We start from the raw sequence: 15335 nt of genomic DNA, 5'->3' as shown, positions 1-15335 counted from the left end.
ATGGATGGGCATTAATCCTCGCAAAAGCTGGATGCGTGTGCAACGTGACGTAGGAATAATGTGTGGCGTGCAGGGGTAAAAGATATTCTCTAAACGTTGAGGAAAATACTGCACACCTTGTAGTTGCTAGATATGGGGCTTCAACCTGTCGACTGCCTTCTGCATCAACTTGATACTTTGTCATCATGTTTTGGCCCCTTTCGTTTTTTTCAGTTACACGTGCTGTGATCATGCCGGGTGATGGCGCCGTGGCTTAGCTGGTCAAAGTGCCTGTCTAGTAAACAGGAGATCCTGGGTTCAAATCCCAGCGGTGCCTAGTGTGTGTGCTCTTTGTTTACTACTCCCTTGTCTTTGTAGACAGATTTATTCCGTTCTTCTGGGAATAGTTTTGTCTTGCGCGTGATCCCTGATGAACAGGGACAAGATCAACATTCAAGGCTCTGTGGCGCAATAGATAGCGCATTGGACTTCTAGATTGAGAAATGTGGGTATTCAAAGGTTGTGGGTTCGAGTCCCACCAGAGTCGTGGTTGATTAAGTTTGCAGAAAACTCCCCAAAATCCTTCCTAGGGAAGGATATGTTGCTACATGAAGAGGGTACACACATTCAATAACTCTTAAGCATCCCTTTGCATGTTTTCCTCCAGTTTACTGTGAGTTTTTGCCCCTTTGTTACTTTTCAGTCACATGATCTGCAGGCATTGGGCGTAGGCGCCGTGGCTTAGATGGCAAAGCACCTGTCTCGTAAACAGGAGATCCTGGGTTCAAATCCCAGCGGAGCCTAGTGCTTCTTGTAGCACATCTTTTCGTATTTGAAAGAAGGGTTTTGTTATTTTAAATGTTCCTGAAACACTCAAGAAGTGAACCTGCTCATCACATCCTGCTTACCTGCACAGTATTGCAGCACTGAAGTGATGTTGGATGTCAAGCAGTCCACAGAAAAATCGGACTTGTGTGGCAAGTTTCAGTTAAAAAACATTTTGTCAAGGTCACAAACTGTAATTGTTGTATCAAAAATGAAGACCGTGACGGTTTTGAAATAAACTGATCTATTCATGACTGACTCTGCCCCAGTGTGGACCTTGGTTCCCATACCCCTGTCAAAGGAGACCTCTTCCATGATTCCCATCTCTCCTTAATTTTTTGTTTTCCCCTTTTTAACTGGTCAGTCACAGTCATCACAAAACTGCTTTTTGTATTTGGCGCCGTGGCTTAGCTGGTCAAAGCGTCTGTCTTGTAAACAGGAGATCCTGGGTTCAAATCCCAGCGGTGCCTGGGAAGTTTGTGTGATTCCTTTCTGATCTTTAGACTAGGGAAACCTAGCCATTGCCCCTCGACATGTAGTTTTACTCATTACCCCGTTTAAACTGCAAAGTTTGGAAATATTTAAGAGATGATGGATGGGCATTAATCCTCGCAAAAGCTGGATGCGTGTGCAACGTGACGTAGGAATAATGTGTGGCGTGCAGGGGTAAAAGATATTCTCTAAACGTTGAGGAAAATACTGCACACCTTGTAGTTGCTAGATATGGGGCTTCAACCTGTCGACTGCCTTCTGCATCAACTTGATACTTTGTCATCATGTTTTGGCCCCTTTCGTTTTTTTCAGTTACACGTGCTGTGATCATTCTGGGTGATGGTGCCGTGGCTTAGCTGGTCAAAGTGCCTGTCTTGTAAACAGGAGATCCTGGGTTCAAATCCCAGCGGTGCCTAGTGTTTGTGCTCTTTGTTTACTATTCCCTTGTCTTTGTAGACAGATTTATTCCGTTCTTCTGGGAATAGTTTTGTCTTGCGCGTGATACCTGATGAACAGGGACAAGATTAACATTCAAGGCTCTGTGGCGCAATGGATAGCGCATTGGACTTCTAGATTGAGAAATGTGGGTATTCAAAGGTTGTGGGTTCGAGTCCCACCAGAGTCGTGGTTGATTAAGTTTGCAGAAAACTCCCTAAAAATCCTTCCTAGGGAAGGATATGTTGCTACATGAAGAGGGTACACACATTCAATAACTCTTAAACATCCCTTTCCATGTTTTCCTCCAGTTTACTGTGAGTTTTTGGCCCTTTGTTACTTTTCAGTCACATGATCTGCAGGCATTGGGCGTAGGCGCCGTGGCTTAGCTGGCAAAGCACCTGTCTCGTAAACAGGAGATCCTGGGTTCAAATCCCAGCGGAGCCTAGTGCTTCTTGTAGCACATCTTTTCGTATTTGAAAGAAGGGTTTTGTTATTTTAAATGTTCCTGAAACACTCAAGAAGTGAACCTGCTCATCACATCCTGCTTACCTGCACAGTATTGCAGCACTGAAGTGATGTTGGATGTCAAGCAGTCCACAGAAAAATCGGACTTGTGTGGCAAGTTTCAGTTAAAAAACATTTTGTCAAGTTCACAAACTGTAATTGTTGTATCAAAAATGAAGACCGTGACGGTTTTGAAATAAACTGATCTATTCATGACTGACTCTGCCCCAGTGTGGACCTTGGTTCCCATACCCCTGTCAAAGGAGACCTCTTCCATGATTCCCATCTCTCCTTAATTTTTTGTTTTCCCCTTTTTAACTGGTCAGTCACAGTCATCACAAAACTGCTTTTTATATTTGGCGCCGTGGCTTAGCTGGTCAAAGCGCCTGTCTTGTAAACAGGAGATCCTGGGTTCAAATCCCAGCGGTGCTTGGGAAGTTTGTGTGATTCCTTTGTGATCTTTAGACTAGGGAAACCTAGCCATTGCCCCGCGACATGTAGTTTTACTCATTACCCCGTTTAAACTGCAAAGTTTGGAAATATTTAAGAGATGATGGATGGGCATTAATCCTCGCAAAAGCTGGATGCGTGTGCAACGTGACGTAGGAATAATGTGTGGCGTGCAGGGGTAAAAGATATTCTCTAAACGTTGAGGAAAATACTGCACACCTTGTAGTTGCTAGATATGGGGCTTCAACCTGTCGACTGCCTTCTGCATCAACTTGATACTTTGTCATCATGTTTTGGCCCCTTTCGTTTTTTTCAGTTACACGTGCTGTGCTCATTCCGGGTGATGGCGCCGTGGCTTAGCTGGTCAGAGTGCCTGTCTAGTAAACAGGAGATCCTGGGTTCAAATCCCAGCGGTGCCTAGTGTGTGTGCCCTTTGTTTACTACTCCCTTGTCTTTGTAGACAGATTTATTCCGTTCTTCTGGGAATAATTTTGTCTTGCGCGTGATCCCTGATGAACAGGGACAAGATCAACATTCAAGGCTCTGTGGCGCAATGGATAGCTCATTGGACTTCTAGATTGAGAAATGTGGGTATTCAAAGGTTGTGGGTTCGAGTCCCACCAGAGTCGTGGTTGATTAAGTTTGCAGAAAACTCCCTAAAAATCCTTCCTAGGGAAGGATATGTTGCTACATGAAGAGGGTACACACATTCAATAACTCTTAAACATCCCTTTGCATGTTTTCCTCCAGTTTACTGTGAGTTTTTGCCCCTTTGTTACTATTCAGTCACATGATCTGCAGGCATTGGGCGTAGGCGCCGTGGCTTAGCTGGCAAAGCACCTGTCTCGTAAACAGGAGATCCTGGGTTCAAATCCCAGCGGAGCCTAGTGCCTTGGCGCTTCTTGTAGCACATCTTTTCGTATTTGAAAGAAGGGTTTTGTTATTTTAAATGTTCCTGAAACACTCAAGAAGTGAACTTGCTCATCACATCCTGCTTACCTGCACAGTATTGCAGCACTGAAGTGATGGTGGATGTCAAGCAGTCCACAGAAAAATCGGACTTGTGTGGCAAGTTTCAGTTAAAAAACATTTTGTCAAGTTCACAAACTGTAATTGTTGTATCAAAAATGAAGACCGTGACGGTTTTGAAATAAACTGATCTATTCATGACTGACTCTGCCCCAGTGTGGACCTTGGTTCCCATACCCCTGTCAAAGGAGACCTCTTCCATGATTCCCATCTCTCCTTAATTTTTTGTTTTCCCCTTTTTAACTGGTCAGTCACAGTCATCACAAAACCGCTTTTTGTATTTGGCGCCGTGGCTTAGCTGGTCAAAGCACCTGTCTTGTAAACAGGAGATCCTGGGTTCAAATCCCAGCGGTGCTTGGGAAGTTTGTGTGATTCCTTTGTGATCTTTAGACTAGGGAAACCTAGCCATTGCCCCGCGACATGTAGTTTTACTCATTACCCCGTTTAAACTGCAAAGTTTGGAAATATTTAAGAGATGATGGATGGGCATTAATCCTCGCAAAAGCTGGATGCGTATGCAACGTGACGTAGGAATAATGTGTGGCGTGCAGGGGTAAAAGATATTCTCTAAACGTTGAGGAAAATACTGCACACCTTGTAGTTGCTAGATATGGGGCTTCAACCTGTCGACTGCCTTCTGCATCAACTTGATACTTTGTCATCATGTTTTGGCCCCTTTCGTTTTTTTCAGTTACACGTGCTGTGCTCATTCCGGGTGATGGCGCCGTGGCTTAGCTGGTCAAAGTGCCTGTCTAGTAAACAGGAGATCCTGGGTTCAAATCCCAGCGGTGCCTAGTGTGTGTGCCCTTTGTTTACTACTCCCTTGTCTTTGTAGACAGATTTATTCCGTTCTTCTGGGAATAGTTTTGTCTTGCGCGTGATGCCTGATGAACAGGGACAAGATCAACATTCAAGGCTCTGTGGCACAATGGATAGCGCATTGAACTTCTAGATTGAGAAATGTGGGTATTCAAAGGTTGTGGGTTCGAGTCCCACCAGAGTCGTGGTTGATTAAGTTTGCAGAAAACTCCCTAAAAATCCTTCCTAGGGAAGGATATGTTGCTACATGAAGAGGGTACACACATTCAATAACTCTTAAACATCCCTTTGCATGTTTTCCTCCAGTTTACTGTGAGTTTTTGCCCCTTTGTTACTATTCAGTCACATGATCTGCAGGCATTGGGCGTAGGCGCCGTGGCTTAGCTGGCAAAGCACCTGTCTCGTAAACAGGAGATCCTGGGTTCAAATCCCAGCGGAGCCTAGTGCCTTGGCGCTTCTTGTAGCACATCTTTTCGTATTTGAAAGAAGGGTTTTGTTATTTTAAATGTTTCTGAAACACTCAAGAAGTGAACTTGCTCATCACACCTGATTGCATCGCTGCCGGCGGCTAGTTTGTATCCTCTGACACTTGCTTCACCTCACATTTGTTCCTGGTCTAAATATTAGTGTATTTTACTATAGTTACCTATCATTGTCGTTGCCGAATTATTTATAACTTTATTTTCTAAATCTATATTAATTGAAGCGTAACGCCGCTAGCATATTAGCGTGTTAGCTTGCCTTCTGTTTACAGTGTGGAATATCATCTCCCCCTATTTGTCTTGTGTGCTAACTGTTTCTCTTTTTAAGCGTATATACTAACACTCATCAAGCAACCTTGGTAAGTTAGGATTGCACTTCATACCCGGTGAGTTATGGCTTCTATTCCTATTGTTGTTACTTGCACCTCATGTCATATGTTTAGTTTAGCCTTCTCTGTCAGCGGCGAGGGTTTTACATGTGATAAATGCAGGGAAGTAGTTAGGCTGACGGAGAAGATTTTAGAATTAGAGTCTCGCATCCAATCTTTATTTGAGGATAGTAAGAGTGTTAGGACCGTAGAAAACACTTCGGATGCGAGCAATGTTAGCGCACACAGCTCGGTTCCGGTTGAAAATCCCCTGCAGCTGGGAAACTTTGTGACGGTGAGACGGCATAGTCGCAGGACAAAACATCACTCAACCGTTCCGATTAAAGTCTCTAACAGGTTTGCCCCGCTCAGTGACGCACCGACTGAGAAACCTGCTGAAAGTGCCCTAGTGATCGGTGATTCTATTGTCCGGAACGTTAACATAGAGGCACCAGCCACCATAGTCAAATGTTTACCGGGAGCCAGAGCGCCTGACATCAAGTCAAATTTAAATGTGCTGGCTAAGGCTAATCGTAAATACAGTAAGATTGTTATTCATGTCGGCACAAATGACGTTAGACTCCGTCAATCGGAGATCACTAAAGATAATATTAAAGAGGTGTGTGAGCTCGCAAAAACGATGTCAGACACTGTAATATTCTCTGGCCCCCTTACTGCTTACCGTGGTGATGAGATTTATAGCAGATTATCATCATTAAATGGCTGGCTGTCTGAGTGGTGCCTGCAGAATAACATAGATTTTATAAATAACTGGAAGAGTTTTGAGGGCAGACCTGACCTGTTGAAACGAGATGGTCTCCATCCCTCCTGGGATGGGGTTTCCCTCCTCTCTAGAAATTTGGCACACAGTCTTAATAATGCTAAAATCTGACTACCTAGGGCCCAGGTCAGGAAGGAGACAGAATGGCTTAACCAACTGTCTGCTTGCCGTCTCGCGTTACAGAATACACAAAATATACAACATGTAATAATCCCTTCTTACAAACAACATAAAATAGAGACTGCGTCTGTCCCCCGGATTAGCAAACATAAGATATTGCGTAAACCTCTTGAAAGTAATTTAATAAACGTTAAACAAATCAAACATGAACAAAATACAGATAATCAGCTGTTACGACTCGGATTGCTTAATATTAGATCTCTCTCAAATAAAGCACTTTTTGTTAACGATTTGATAACCGATCATAAAATAGACATGCTTTGTTTGACAGAAACATGGCTAAAGCCAGATGATTTTATTACTCTAAATGAATCCGTTCCCCATGATTATTACTATAAACACGAGCCTCGTCTAAAAGGTAGAGGGGGAGGTGTCGCTGCACTTTACAAGAATTCTTTTATTACCTCTCAGAAGTCTAATTTTAAAAACAATTCTTTTGAAGTCATGGTACTTCACGTATCGACACCTAATACTAAGGACAAAACATTTTTAAAATTTATTCTAGCTATTGTATATAGGCCTCCAGGGCACCACACAGATTTTATTAAAGATTTTGGTGGGTTCTTATCAGAACTAGTACTGGCCGCAGATAGAGTCCTTGTCGTCGGTGACTTTAATATCCATGTAGACAATGATACAGATGCCTTGGGACTGGCTTTCAAAGACACTCTTAACTCCATGGGCGTTAGTCAACATGTGTCAGGACCCACTCACCTTCGTAATCATACTTTAGATTTAATACTTTCTTATGGTATAAATGTGGACGATGTTAAAATCGTTCAGCAGAGTGAAGATATTTCGGATCATCATCTGATATTATGTTTGCTTCAATGGCCTACGGCTGCAAATCAAACTCCTTGTTACAAATATGGTAGAACGATCACTTCAACTACCAAAGATGCGTTTCTCGATAATCTGCCTGAATTGTCTAAAATATCTAGCATGAGTAATAACGTTGACGATTTTGACACTACTATTGAAAATTTTAACTCTACTTTCTCGGAAATATTAGACATAGTTGCTCCTCTGCGTTTAAAGAAAATTAAAAATAGCAGCCCAACACCGTGGTATAATGAACACACTCAGACTCTAAAAAAGGCATCCCGTAAAATGGAGCGCAACTTTAAGAAAACGAATTTAGAGGTATTTCGTATAGCATGGAAGGATAGTACTCGAAATTACAGGAATGCATTAAAAACGTCTAGATCCGCCTACTTTTCAACACTAATAGAGGAAAACCATCACAACCCTAGGTTCTTATTTAACACCGTGGCTAAATTAACAAAAAATAAGTTGTCATCGACGTCAGATTCTGATTATCAGCATAACAGTGATGAATTTATGAACAACTTCACGAGTAAAATCCAAGATATAAGAGAAAAAATTATAACAATGCAACCTGTAGTGAAATCCGCTGAACAAACTAACTACAGCACCCCTAAGGAGAAATTGCAATTATTTTCTACAGTAGATCACGATGAACTCTCTAAAATCATTAGATCATCCAAATCAACAACATGCGTGCTAGACCCTATACCTACAAAACTACTGAAAGAAATGCTCCCAGAAATTATAGATCCTCTTCTTAGTATTATTAACTCATCTCTGACATTAGGACATGTGCCTAAAGCATTTAAGGTGGCTGTTATAAGGCCTCTTTTAAAAAAACCCAAACTCGACCCTAAAGAACTAGGGAATTACAGGCCTATATCGAATTTACCTTTTATATCTAAAGTTCTGGAAAAAGTAGTTTCAACTCAATTATGCTCCTTCCTCCAAAGGAATGACATTAATGATGAATTCCAGTCTGGATTTCGAGCATGTCACAGTACAGAGACTGCTTTGATCAGAGTTACAAATGATCTGCTTTTAGCGTCTGACCGTGGCTGTATTTCGTTATTGGTGCTGCTAGACCTCAGTGCTGCATTTGACACCATTGACCACAGCATACTTCTACATAGACTCGAAAATTACGTTGGCATTAACGGAATAGCATTGAAATGGTTTAAGTCTTATTTATCCGACCGTTTTCAATTTGTAGCAATAAACAATGAGGTGTCCCGCAAATCACAAGTCCAGTACGGTGTACCACAGGGCTCAGTCTTGGGACCCCTGCTCTTCGCATTATACATGCTACCTCTAGGAAATATAATAAAGCGACACGGAATTAGCTTTCACTGTTATGCTGATGATACTCAACTTTATATTTCCTCGATGCCTCATGAAACCCAGCAGTTTCATCGAATAAAGGATTGCATAGTTGACTTAAAAATGTGGATGAGTAACAATTTTTTACTACTAAACTCGGACAAAACAGAAGTGTTACTTACTGGACCGAAAACTGCTATGCGTAACAACCAAGAATACTGCTTAACGATTGACGGATGCTCCATAAAATCCTCGTCATCAGCTAAGAATCTTGGCGTTGTATTCGACAGTACTCTCTCATTTGAAAGCCATGTCGCAAACACCTGTAAAATTGCATTTTTCCATCTTAAGAATATATCTAAATTACGTCATATACTGTCACTTTCAGATGCAGAGAAATTAATTCATGCATTCATGACATCAAGACTAGATTACTGTAATGCACTTCTAGGTGGTTGCCCTGCGGGCCTATTACAAAAACTGCAACTGGTTCAAAACGCGGCAGCTCGAGTTCTTACACGTACAAAAAAGTATGAGCATATAACCCCGGTTCTGTCAACCTTGCACTGGTTACCTATAAAGCATCGCATTAACTTTAAGATCTTGCTTATTACCTATAAAGCCCTACATGGTCTAGCGCCGCAGTATTTGAATGAACTTCTATTGTATTACAGACCTCCACGTACATTACGCTCTAAGGGGTCCTGTCAGTTGGTAATACCTAGAATTTCAAAATCAAGTGCAGGTGGTAGATCGTTTTCTTATCTAGCGCCTAAACTTTGGAATATTCTTCCCTGCACGGTCCGGGAGGCAGACACACTCTGTCAGTTTAAATCTAGACTAAAGACTCATCTTTTTAATCTTGCATACACTACACCTCCATAATATTAATCCTCAGAGGATTTAGGCTGCATTATCTAGATCAACCGGAACCAGGAACACATCCAACAACAAATGATGCACTTGTTGCATCAAAGAGTGCAGAACAGTACTCTACTCTCAGCCAGTCTTGTCTCTTTGTTCCAAGGTTACCGCAGGATGCAGTTCATGCCCAGACCTGATGGCAGAGCTGAGAATGGAAAGCGGTGACCTGACAAGTGCTAAGAGGATAGAGCTGGATAAAGGACGCGACAACTTTGTTTTTCCTACAACATTTCAAATGCTATTAGATTGTTAATGATAATCTTTAATCCTTAATTTTTATATTTTTACTAAGCCTTGTTGTGCAAGCACTGTTGAGCTTGTGCAGAGGCAGCAGCTTTTGCCAGAGGGGAACTGGAATCCCCTGGTTGGGCCTGGGTTCCCCTGAGGGTTTTTTTCTCGATGGGAGTTTTGGGTTCCTCACCACCGTTTGCATATTGTTTTGCACTATCTGCCTGGCCGGGGGGGCTGCTTTAGAATTCATACTTGTATTAAATGTGTCTCATGTACAGCTGCTTTGTAACAATGAAAATTGTAAAAAGCGCTATATAAATAAAGTTGAGTTGAGTTGAATCACATCCTGCTTACCTGCACAGTATTGCAGCACTGAAGTGATGGTGGATGTCAAGCAGTCCACAGAAAAATCGGACTTGTGTGGCAAGTTTCAGTTAAAGAAACATTTTGTCAAGTTCACAAACTGTAATTGTTGTATCAAAAATGAAGACCGTGACGGTTTTGAAATAAACTTATCTATTCATGACTGACTCTGCCCCAGTGTGGACCTTGGTTCCCTTACCCCTGTCAAAGGAGACCTCTTCCATGATTCCCATCTCTCCTTAATTTTTTGTTTTCCCCTTTGTAACTGGTCAGTCACAGTCATCACAAAACCGCTTTTTGTATTTGGCGCCGTGGCTTAGCTGGTCAAAGCGCCTGTCTTGTAAACAGGAGATCCTGGGTTCAAATCCCAGCGGTGCCTGGGAAGTTTGTGTGATTCCTTTGTGATCTTTAGACTAGGGAAACCTAGCCATTGCCCCTCGACATGTAGTTTTACTCATTACCCCGTTTAAACTGCAAAGTTTGGAAATATTTAAGAGATGATGGATGGGCATTAATCCTCGCAAAAGCTGGATGCGTGTGCAACGTGACGTAGGAATAATGTGTGGCGTGCAGGGGTAAAAGATATTCTCTAAACGTTGAGGAAAATACTGCACACCTTGTAGTTGCTAGATATGGGGCTTCAACCTGTCGACTGCCTTCTGCATCAACTTGATACTTTGTCATCATGTTTTGGCCCCTTTCGTTTTTTTCAGTTACACGTGCTGTGATCATGCCGGGTGATGGCGCCGTGGCTTAGCTGGTCAAAGTGCCTGTCTAGTAAACAGGAGATCCTGGGTTCAAATCCCAGCGGTGCCTAGTGTGTGTGCTCTTTGTTTACTACTCCCTTGTCTTTGTAGACAGATTTATTCCGTTCTTCTGGGAATAGTTTTGTCTTGCGCGTGATACCTGATGAACAGGGACAAGATCAACATTCAAGGCTCTGTGGCGCAATGGATAGCGCATTGGACTTCTAGATTGAGAAATGTGGGTATTCAAAGGTTGTGGGTTCGAGTCCCACCAGAGTCGTGGTTGATTAAGTTTGCAGAAAACTCCCCAAAATCCTTCCTAGGGAAGGATATGTTGCTACATGAAGAGGGTACACACATTCAATAACTCTTAAACATCCCTTTGCATGTTTTCCTCCAGTTTACTGTGAGTTTTTGCCCCTTTGTTACTTTTCAGTCACATGATCTGCAGGCATTGGGCGTAGGCGCCGTGGCTTAGCTGGCAAAGCACCTGTCTCGTAAACAGGAGATCCTGGGTTCAAATCCCAGCGGAGCCTAGTGCTTCTTGTAGCACATCTTTTCGTATTTGAAAGAAGGGTTTTGTTATTTTAAATGTTCCTGAAACACTCAAGAAGTGAACCTGCTCATCACATCCTGCTTACCTGCACAGTATTGCAGCACTGAAGTGATGGTGGATGTAAAGCAGTCCACAGAAAAATCGGACTTGTGTGGCAAGTTTCAGTTAAAAAACATTTTGTCAAGTTCACAAACTGTAATTGTTGTATCAAAAATGAAGACCGTGACGGTTTTGAAATAAACTGATCTATTCATGACTGACTCTGCCCCAGTGTGGACCTTGGTTCCCATACCCCTGTCAAAGGAGACCTCTTCCATGATTCCCATCTCTCCTTAATTTTTTGTTTTCCCCTTTTTAACTGGTCAGTCACAGTCATCACAAAACCGCTTTTTGTATTTGGCGCCGTGGCTTAGCTGGTCAAAGCGCCTGTCTTGTAAACAGGAGATCCTGGGTTCAAATCCCAGCGGTGCCTGGGAAGTTTGTGTGATTCCTTTGTGATCTTTAGACTAGGGAAACCTAGCCATTGCCCCTCGACATGTAGTTTTACTCATTACCCCGTTTAAACTGCAAAGTTTGGAAATATTTAAGAGATGATGGATGGGCATTAATCCTCGCAAAAGCTGGATGCGTGTGCAACGTGACGTAGGAATAATGTGTGGCGTGCAGGGGTAAAAGATATTCTCTAAACGTTGAGGAAAATACTGCACACCTTGTAGTTTCTAGATATGGGGCTTCAACCTGTCGACTGCCTTCTGCATCAACTTGATACTTTGTCATCATGTTTTGGCCCCTTTCGTTTTTTTCAGTTACACGTGCTGTGATCATGCCGGGTGATGGCGCCGTGGCTTAGCTGGTCAAAGTGCCTGTCTAGTAAACAGGAGATCCTGGGTTCAAATCCCAGCGGTGCCTAGTGTGTGTGCTCTTTGTTTACTACTCCCTTGTCTTTGTAGACAGATTTATTCCGTTCTTCTGGGAATAGTTTTGACTTGCGCGTGATCCCTGATGAACAGGGACAAGATCAACATTCAAGGCTCTGTGGCGCAATGGATAGCGCATTGGACTTCTAGATTGAGAAATGTGGGTATTCAAAGGTTGTGGGTTCGAGTCCCACCAGAGTCGTGGTTGATTAAGTTTGCAGAAAACTCCCCAAAATCCTTCCTAGGGAAGGATATGTTGCTACATGAAGAGGGTACACACATTCAATAACTCTTAAACATCCCTTTGCATGTTTTCCTCCAGTTTACTGTGAGTTTTTGCCCCTTTGTTACTTTTCAGTCACATGATCTGCAGGCATTGGGCGTAGGCGCCGTGGCTTAGCTGGCAAAGCACCTGTCTCGTAAACAGGAGATCCTGGGTTCAAATCCCAGCGGAGCCTAGTGCTTCTTGTAGCACATCTTTTCGTATTTGAAAGAAGGGTTTTGTTATTTTAAATGTTCCTGAAACACTCAAGAAGTGAACCTGCTCATCACATCCTGCTTACCTGCACAGTATTGCAGCACTGAAGTGATGGTGGATGTAAAGCAGTCCACAGAAAAATCGGACTTGTGTGGCAAGTTTCAGTTAAAAAACATTTTGTCAAGTTCACAAACTGTAATTGTTGTATCAAAAATGAAGACCGTGACGGTTTTGAAATAAACTGATCTATTCATGACTGACTCTGCCCCAGTGTGGACCTTGGTTCCCATACCCCTGTCAAAGGAGACCTCTTACATGATTCCCATCTCTCCTTAATTTTTTGTTTTCCCCTTTTTAACTGGTCAGTCACAGTCATCACAAAACCGCTTTTTGTATTTGGCGCCGTGGCTTAGCTGGTCAAAGCGCCTGTCTTGTAAACAGGAGATCCTGGGTTCAAATCCCAGCGGTGCCTGGGAAGTTTGTGTGATTCCTTTGTGATCTTTAGACTAGGGAAACCTAGCCATTGCCCCTCGACATGTAGTTTTACTCATTACCCCGTTTAAACTGCAAAGTTTGGAAATATTTAAGAGATGATGGATGGGCATTAATCCTCGCAAAAGCTGGATGCGTGTGCAACGTGACGTAGGAATAATGTGTGGCGTGCAGGGGTAAAAGATATTCTCTAAACGTTGAGGAAAATACTGCACACCTTGTAGTTGCTAGATATGGGGCTTCAACCTGTCGACTGCCTTCTGCATCAACTTGATACTTTGTCATCATGTTTTGGCCCCTTTCGTTTTTTTCAGTTACACGTGCTGTGATCATGACGGGTGATGGCGCCGTGGCTTAGCTGGTCAAAGTGCCTGTCTAGTAAACAGGAGATCCTGGGTTCAAATCCCAGCGGTGCCTAGTGTGTGTGCTCTTTGTTTACTACTCCCTTGTCTTTGTAGACAGATTTATTCCGTTCTTCTGGGAATAGTTTTGTCTTGCGCGTGATCCCTGATGAACAGGGACAAGATCAACATTCAAGGCTCTGTGGCGCAATGGATAGCGCATTGGACTTCTAGATTGAGAAATGTGGGTATTCAAAGGTTGTGGGTTCGAGTCCCACCAGAGTCGTGGTTGATTAAGTTTGCAGAAAACTCCCCAAAATCCTTCCTAGGGAAGGATATGTTGCTACATGAAGAGGGTACACACATTCAATAACTCTTAAACATCCCTTTGCATGTTTTCCTCCAGTTTACTGTGAGTTTTTGCCCCTTTGTTACTTTTCAGTCACATGATCTGCAGGCATTGGGCGTAGGCGCCGTGGCTTAGCTGGCAAAGCACCTGTCTCGTAAACAGGAGATCCTGGGTTCAAATCCCAGCGGAGCCTAGTGCCTTGGCGCTTCTTGTAGCACATCTTTTCGTATTTGAAAGAAGGGTTTTGTTATTTTAAATGTTCCTGAAACACTCAAGAAGTGAACTTGCTCATCACATCCTGCTTACCTGCACAGTATTGCAGCACTGAAGTGATGGTGGATGTCAAGCAGTCCACAGAAAAATCGGACTTGTGTGGCAAGTTTCAGTTAAAAAACATTTTGTCAAGTTCACAAACTGTAATTGTTGTATCAAAAATGAAGACGGTGACGGTTTTGAAATAAACTGATCTATTCATGACTGACTCTGCCCCAGTGTGGACCTTGATTCCCATACCCCTGTCAAAGGAGACCTCTTCCATGATTCCCATCTCTCCTTAATTTTTTGTTTTCCACTTTTTAACTGGTCAGTCACAGTCATCACAAAACCGCTTTTTGTATTTGGCGCCGTGGCTTAGCTGGTCAAAGCGCCTGTCTTGTAAACAGGAGATCCTGGGTTCAAATCCCAGCGGTGCCTGGGAAGTTTGTGTGATTCCTTTGTGATCTTTAGACTAGGGAAACCTAGCCATTGCCCATCGACATGTAGTTTTACTCATTACCCCGTTTAAACTGCAAAGTTTGGAAATATTTAAGAGATGATGGATGGGCATTAATCCTCGCAAAAGCTGGATGCGTGTGCAACGTGACGTAGGAATAATGTGTGGCGTGCAGGGGTAAAAGATATTCTCTAAACGTTGAGGAAAATACTGCACACCTTGTAGTTGCTAGAGATGGGGCTTCAACCTGTCGACTGCCTTCTGCATCAACATGATACTTTGTCATCATGTTTTGGCCCCTTTCGTTTATTCAGTAACACGTGCTGTGGTCATTCCGGGTGATGGCGCCGTGGCTTAGCTGGTCAAAGTGCCTGTCTAGTAAACAGGAGATCCTGGGTTCAAATCCCAGCGGTGCCTAGTGTGTGTGCTCTTTGTTTACTACTCCCTTGTCTTTGTAGACAGATTTATTCCGTTCTCCTGGGAATAGTTTTGTCATGCGCCTGATGAACAGGGACAAGATCAACATTCAAGGCTCTATGGCGCAATGGATAGCGCATTGGACTTCTAGATTGAGTAATGTGGGCATTCAAAGTTTGTGGGTTGGAGTCCCACCAGCGTTGTGGTTGATTTAGTTTGCAGAAAACTCCCTAAAATCGTGACTAGGAAAGGATATGTTGCTACATGAAGAGGGTACACAGATTCAATAACTCTTAAACAATCCCTTTGCATGT

General features: G+C 42.9%; 1 protein-coding gene and 29 non-coding genes across 30 annotated transcripts; all 30 read left to right on the top strand.

The window, feature by feature from the left end:
• The first annotated feature begins 242 nt into the window (after positions 1-242).
• trnat-agu (transfer RNA threonine (anticodon AGU)) lies at positions 243-316 on the top strand. The gene has a single exon. It is a non-coding gene; the product is annotated as a tRNA-Thr (tRNA).
• A 120-nt stretch (positions 317-436) lies between these two features.
• trnar-ucu (transfer RNA arginine (anticodon UCU)) lies at positions 437-526 on the top strand. The gene is given in 2 exon segments: positions 437-473; positions 491-526. It is a non-coding gene; the product is annotated as a tRNA-Arg (tRNA).
• Positions 527-709: 183 nt separating this feature from the next.
• On the top strand, positions 710-782 carry trnat-cgu (transfer RNA threonine (anticodon CGU)). The gene has a single exon. It is a non-coding gene; the product is annotated as a tRNA-Thr (tRNA).
• Positions 783-1200: 418 nt separating this feature from the next.
• Positions 1201-1274, top strand: trnat-ugu (transfer RNA threonine (anticodon UGU)). The gene has a single exon. It is a non-coding gene; the product is annotated as a tRNA-Thr (tRNA).
• A 363-nt stretch (positions 1275-1637) lies between these two features.
• Positions 1638-1711, top strand: trnat-ugu (transfer RNA threonine (anticodon UGU)). Its single transcript has one exon. It is a non-coding gene; the product is annotated as a tRNA-Thr (tRNA).
• A 120-nt stretch (positions 1712-1831) lies between these two features.
• trnar-ucu (transfer RNA arginine (anticodon UCU)) lies at positions 1832-1921 on the top strand. The gene is given in 2 exon segments: positions 1832-1868; positions 1886-1921. It is a non-coding gene; the product is annotated as a tRNA-Arg (tRNA).
• Positions 1922-2105: 184 nt separating this feature from the next.
• On the top strand, positions 2106-2178 carry trnat-cgu (transfer RNA threonine (anticodon CGU)). Its single transcript has one exon. It is a non-coding gene; the product is annotated as a tRNA-Thr (tRNA).
• Positions 2179-2596: 418 nt separating this feature from the next.
• Positions 2597-2670, top strand: trnat-ugu (transfer RNA threonine (anticodon UGU)). The gene has a single exon. It is a non-coding gene; the product is annotated as a tRNA-Thr (tRNA).
• A 363-nt stretch (positions 2671-3033) lies between these two features.
• Positions 3034-3107, top strand: trnat-agu (transfer RNA threonine (anticodon AGU)). The gene has a single exon. It is a non-coding gene; the product is annotated as a tRNA-Thr (tRNA).
• Positions 3108-3227: 120 nt separating this feature from the next.
• On the top strand, positions 3228-3317 carry trnar-ucu (transfer RNA arginine (anticodon UCU)). The gene is given in 2 exon segments: positions 3228-3264; positions 3282-3317. It is a non-coding gene; the product is annotated as a tRNA-Arg (tRNA).
• A 184-nt stretch (positions 3318-3501) lies between these two features.
• On the top strand, positions 3502-3574 carry trnat-cgu (transfer RNA threonine (anticodon CGU)). The gene has a single exon. It is a non-coding gene; the product is annotated as a tRNA-Thr (tRNA).
• A 426-nt stretch (positions 3575-4000) lies between these two features.
• On the top strand, positions 4001-4074 carry trnat-ugu (transfer RNA threonine (anticodon UGU)). Its single transcript has one exon. It is a non-coding gene; the product is annotated as a tRNA-Thr (tRNA).
• A 363-nt stretch (positions 4075-4437) lies between these two features.
• Positions 4438-4511, top strand: trnat-agu (transfer RNA threonine (anticodon AGU)). The gene has a single exon. It is a non-coding gene; the product is annotated as a tRNA-Thr (tRNA).
• A 120-nt stretch (positions 4512-4631) lies between these two features.
• Positions 4632-4721, top strand: trnar-ucu (transfer RNA arginine (anticodon UCU)). Its single transcript is given in 2 exon segments — positions 4632-4668; positions 4686-4721. It is a non-coding gene; the product is annotated as a tRNA-Arg (tRNA).
• Positions 4722-4905: 184 nt separating this feature from the next.
• trnat-cgu (transfer RNA threonine (anticodon CGU)) lies at positions 4906-4978 on the top strand. Its single transcript has one exon. It is a non-coding gene; the product is annotated as a tRNA-Thr (tRNA).
• A 111-nt stretch (positions 4979-5089) lies between these two features.
• LOC130420534 (uncharacterized) lies at positions 5090-6641 on the top strand. The gene has a single exon (XM_056747857.1). The coding sequence runs from the start codon at positions 5412-5414 to the stop codon at positions 6276-6278; it is 867 nt and encodes a 288-aa protein (XP_056603835.1). The 5' UTR covers positions 5090-5411; the 3' UTR covers positions 6279-6641.
• A 3677-nt stretch (positions 6642-10318) lies between these two features.
• trnat-ugu (transfer RNA threonine (anticodon UGU)) lies at positions 10319-10392 on the top strand. The gene has a single exon. It is a non-coding gene; the product is annotated as a tRNA-Thr (tRNA).
• Positions 10393-10755: 363 nt separating this feature from the next.
• Positions 10756-10829, top strand: trnat-agu (transfer RNA threonine (anticodon AGU)). The gene has a single exon. It is a non-coding gene; the product is annotated as a tRNA-Thr (tRNA).
• Positions 10830-10949: 120 nt separating this feature from the next.
• Positions 10950-11039, top strand: trnar-ucu (transfer RNA arginine (anticodon UCU)). Its single transcript is given in 2 exon segments — positions 10950-10986; positions 11004-11039. It is a non-coding gene; the product is annotated as a tRNA-Arg (tRNA).
• Positions 11040-11222: 183 nt separating this feature from the next.
• Positions 11223-11295, top strand: trnat-cgu (transfer RNA threonine (anticodon CGU)). Its single transcript has one exon. It is a non-coding gene; the product is annotated as a tRNA-Thr (tRNA).
• Positions 11296-11713: 418 nt separating this feature from the next.
• Positions 11714-11787, top strand: trnat-ugu (transfer RNA threonine (anticodon UGU)). The gene has a single exon. It is a non-coding gene; the product is annotated as a tRNA-Thr (tRNA).
• A 363-nt stretch (positions 11788-12150) lies between these two features.
• On the top strand, positions 12151-12224 carry trnat-agu (transfer RNA threonine (anticodon AGU)). The gene has a single exon. It is a non-coding gene; the product is annotated as a tRNA-Thr (tRNA).
• Positions 12225-12344: 120 nt separating this feature from the next.
• trnar-ucu (transfer RNA arginine (anticodon UCU)) lies at positions 12345-12434 on the top strand. Its single transcript is given in 2 exon segments — positions 12345-12381; positions 12399-12434. It is a non-coding gene; the product is annotated as a tRNA-Arg (tRNA).
• Positions 12435-12617: 183 nt separating this feature from the next.
• trnat-cgu (transfer RNA threonine (anticodon CGU)) lies at positions 12618-12690 on the top strand. The gene has a single exon. It is a non-coding gene; the product is annotated as a tRNA-Thr (tRNA).
• Positions 12691-13108: 418 nt separating this feature from the next.
• trnat-ugu (transfer RNA threonine (anticodon UGU)) lies at positions 13109-13182 on the top strand. The gene has a single exon. It is a non-coding gene; the product is annotated as a tRNA-Thr (tRNA).
• Positions 13183-13545: 363 nt separating this feature from the next.
• trnat-agu (transfer RNA threonine (anticodon AGU)) lies at positions 13546-13619 on the top strand. Its single transcript has one exon. It is a non-coding gene; the product is annotated as a tRNA-Thr (tRNA).
• A 120-nt stretch (positions 13620-13739) lies between these two features.
• Positions 13740-13829, top strand: trnar-ucu (transfer RNA arginine (anticodon UCU)). The gene is given in 2 exon segments: positions 13740-13776; positions 13794-13829. It is a non-coding gene; the product is annotated as a tRNA-Arg (tRNA).
• Positions 13830-14012: 183 nt separating this feature from the next.
• trnat-cgu (transfer RNA threonine (anticodon CGU)) lies at positions 14013-14085 on the top strand. The gene has a single exon. It is a non-coding gene; the product is annotated as a tRNA-Thr (tRNA).
• Positions 14086-14511: 426 nt separating this feature from the next.
• trnat-ugu (transfer RNA threonine (anticodon UGU)) lies at positions 14512-14585 on the top strand. The gene has a single exon. It is a non-coding gene; the product is annotated as a tRNA-Thr (tRNA).
• Positions 14586-14947: 362 nt separating this feature from the next.
• Positions 14948-15021, top strand: trnat-agu (transfer RNA threonine (anticodon AGU)). Its single transcript has one exon. It is a non-coding gene; the product is annotated as a tRNA-Thr (tRNA).
• Positions 15022-15335: the final 314 nt, after the last annotated feature.

The sequence above is a fragment of the Triplophysa dalaica genome, chromosome 5 (genome assembly GCF_015846415.1).
Source record: "Triplophysa dalaica isolate WHDGS20190420 chromosome 5, ASM1584641v1, whole genome shotgun sequence".
Lineage (NCBI taxonomy): Eukaryota > Metazoa > Chordata > Actinopteri > Cypriniformes > Nemacheilidae > Triplophysa > Triplophysa dalaica.
This window is presented reverse-complemented; position numbering and strand designations above follow the sequence as displayed.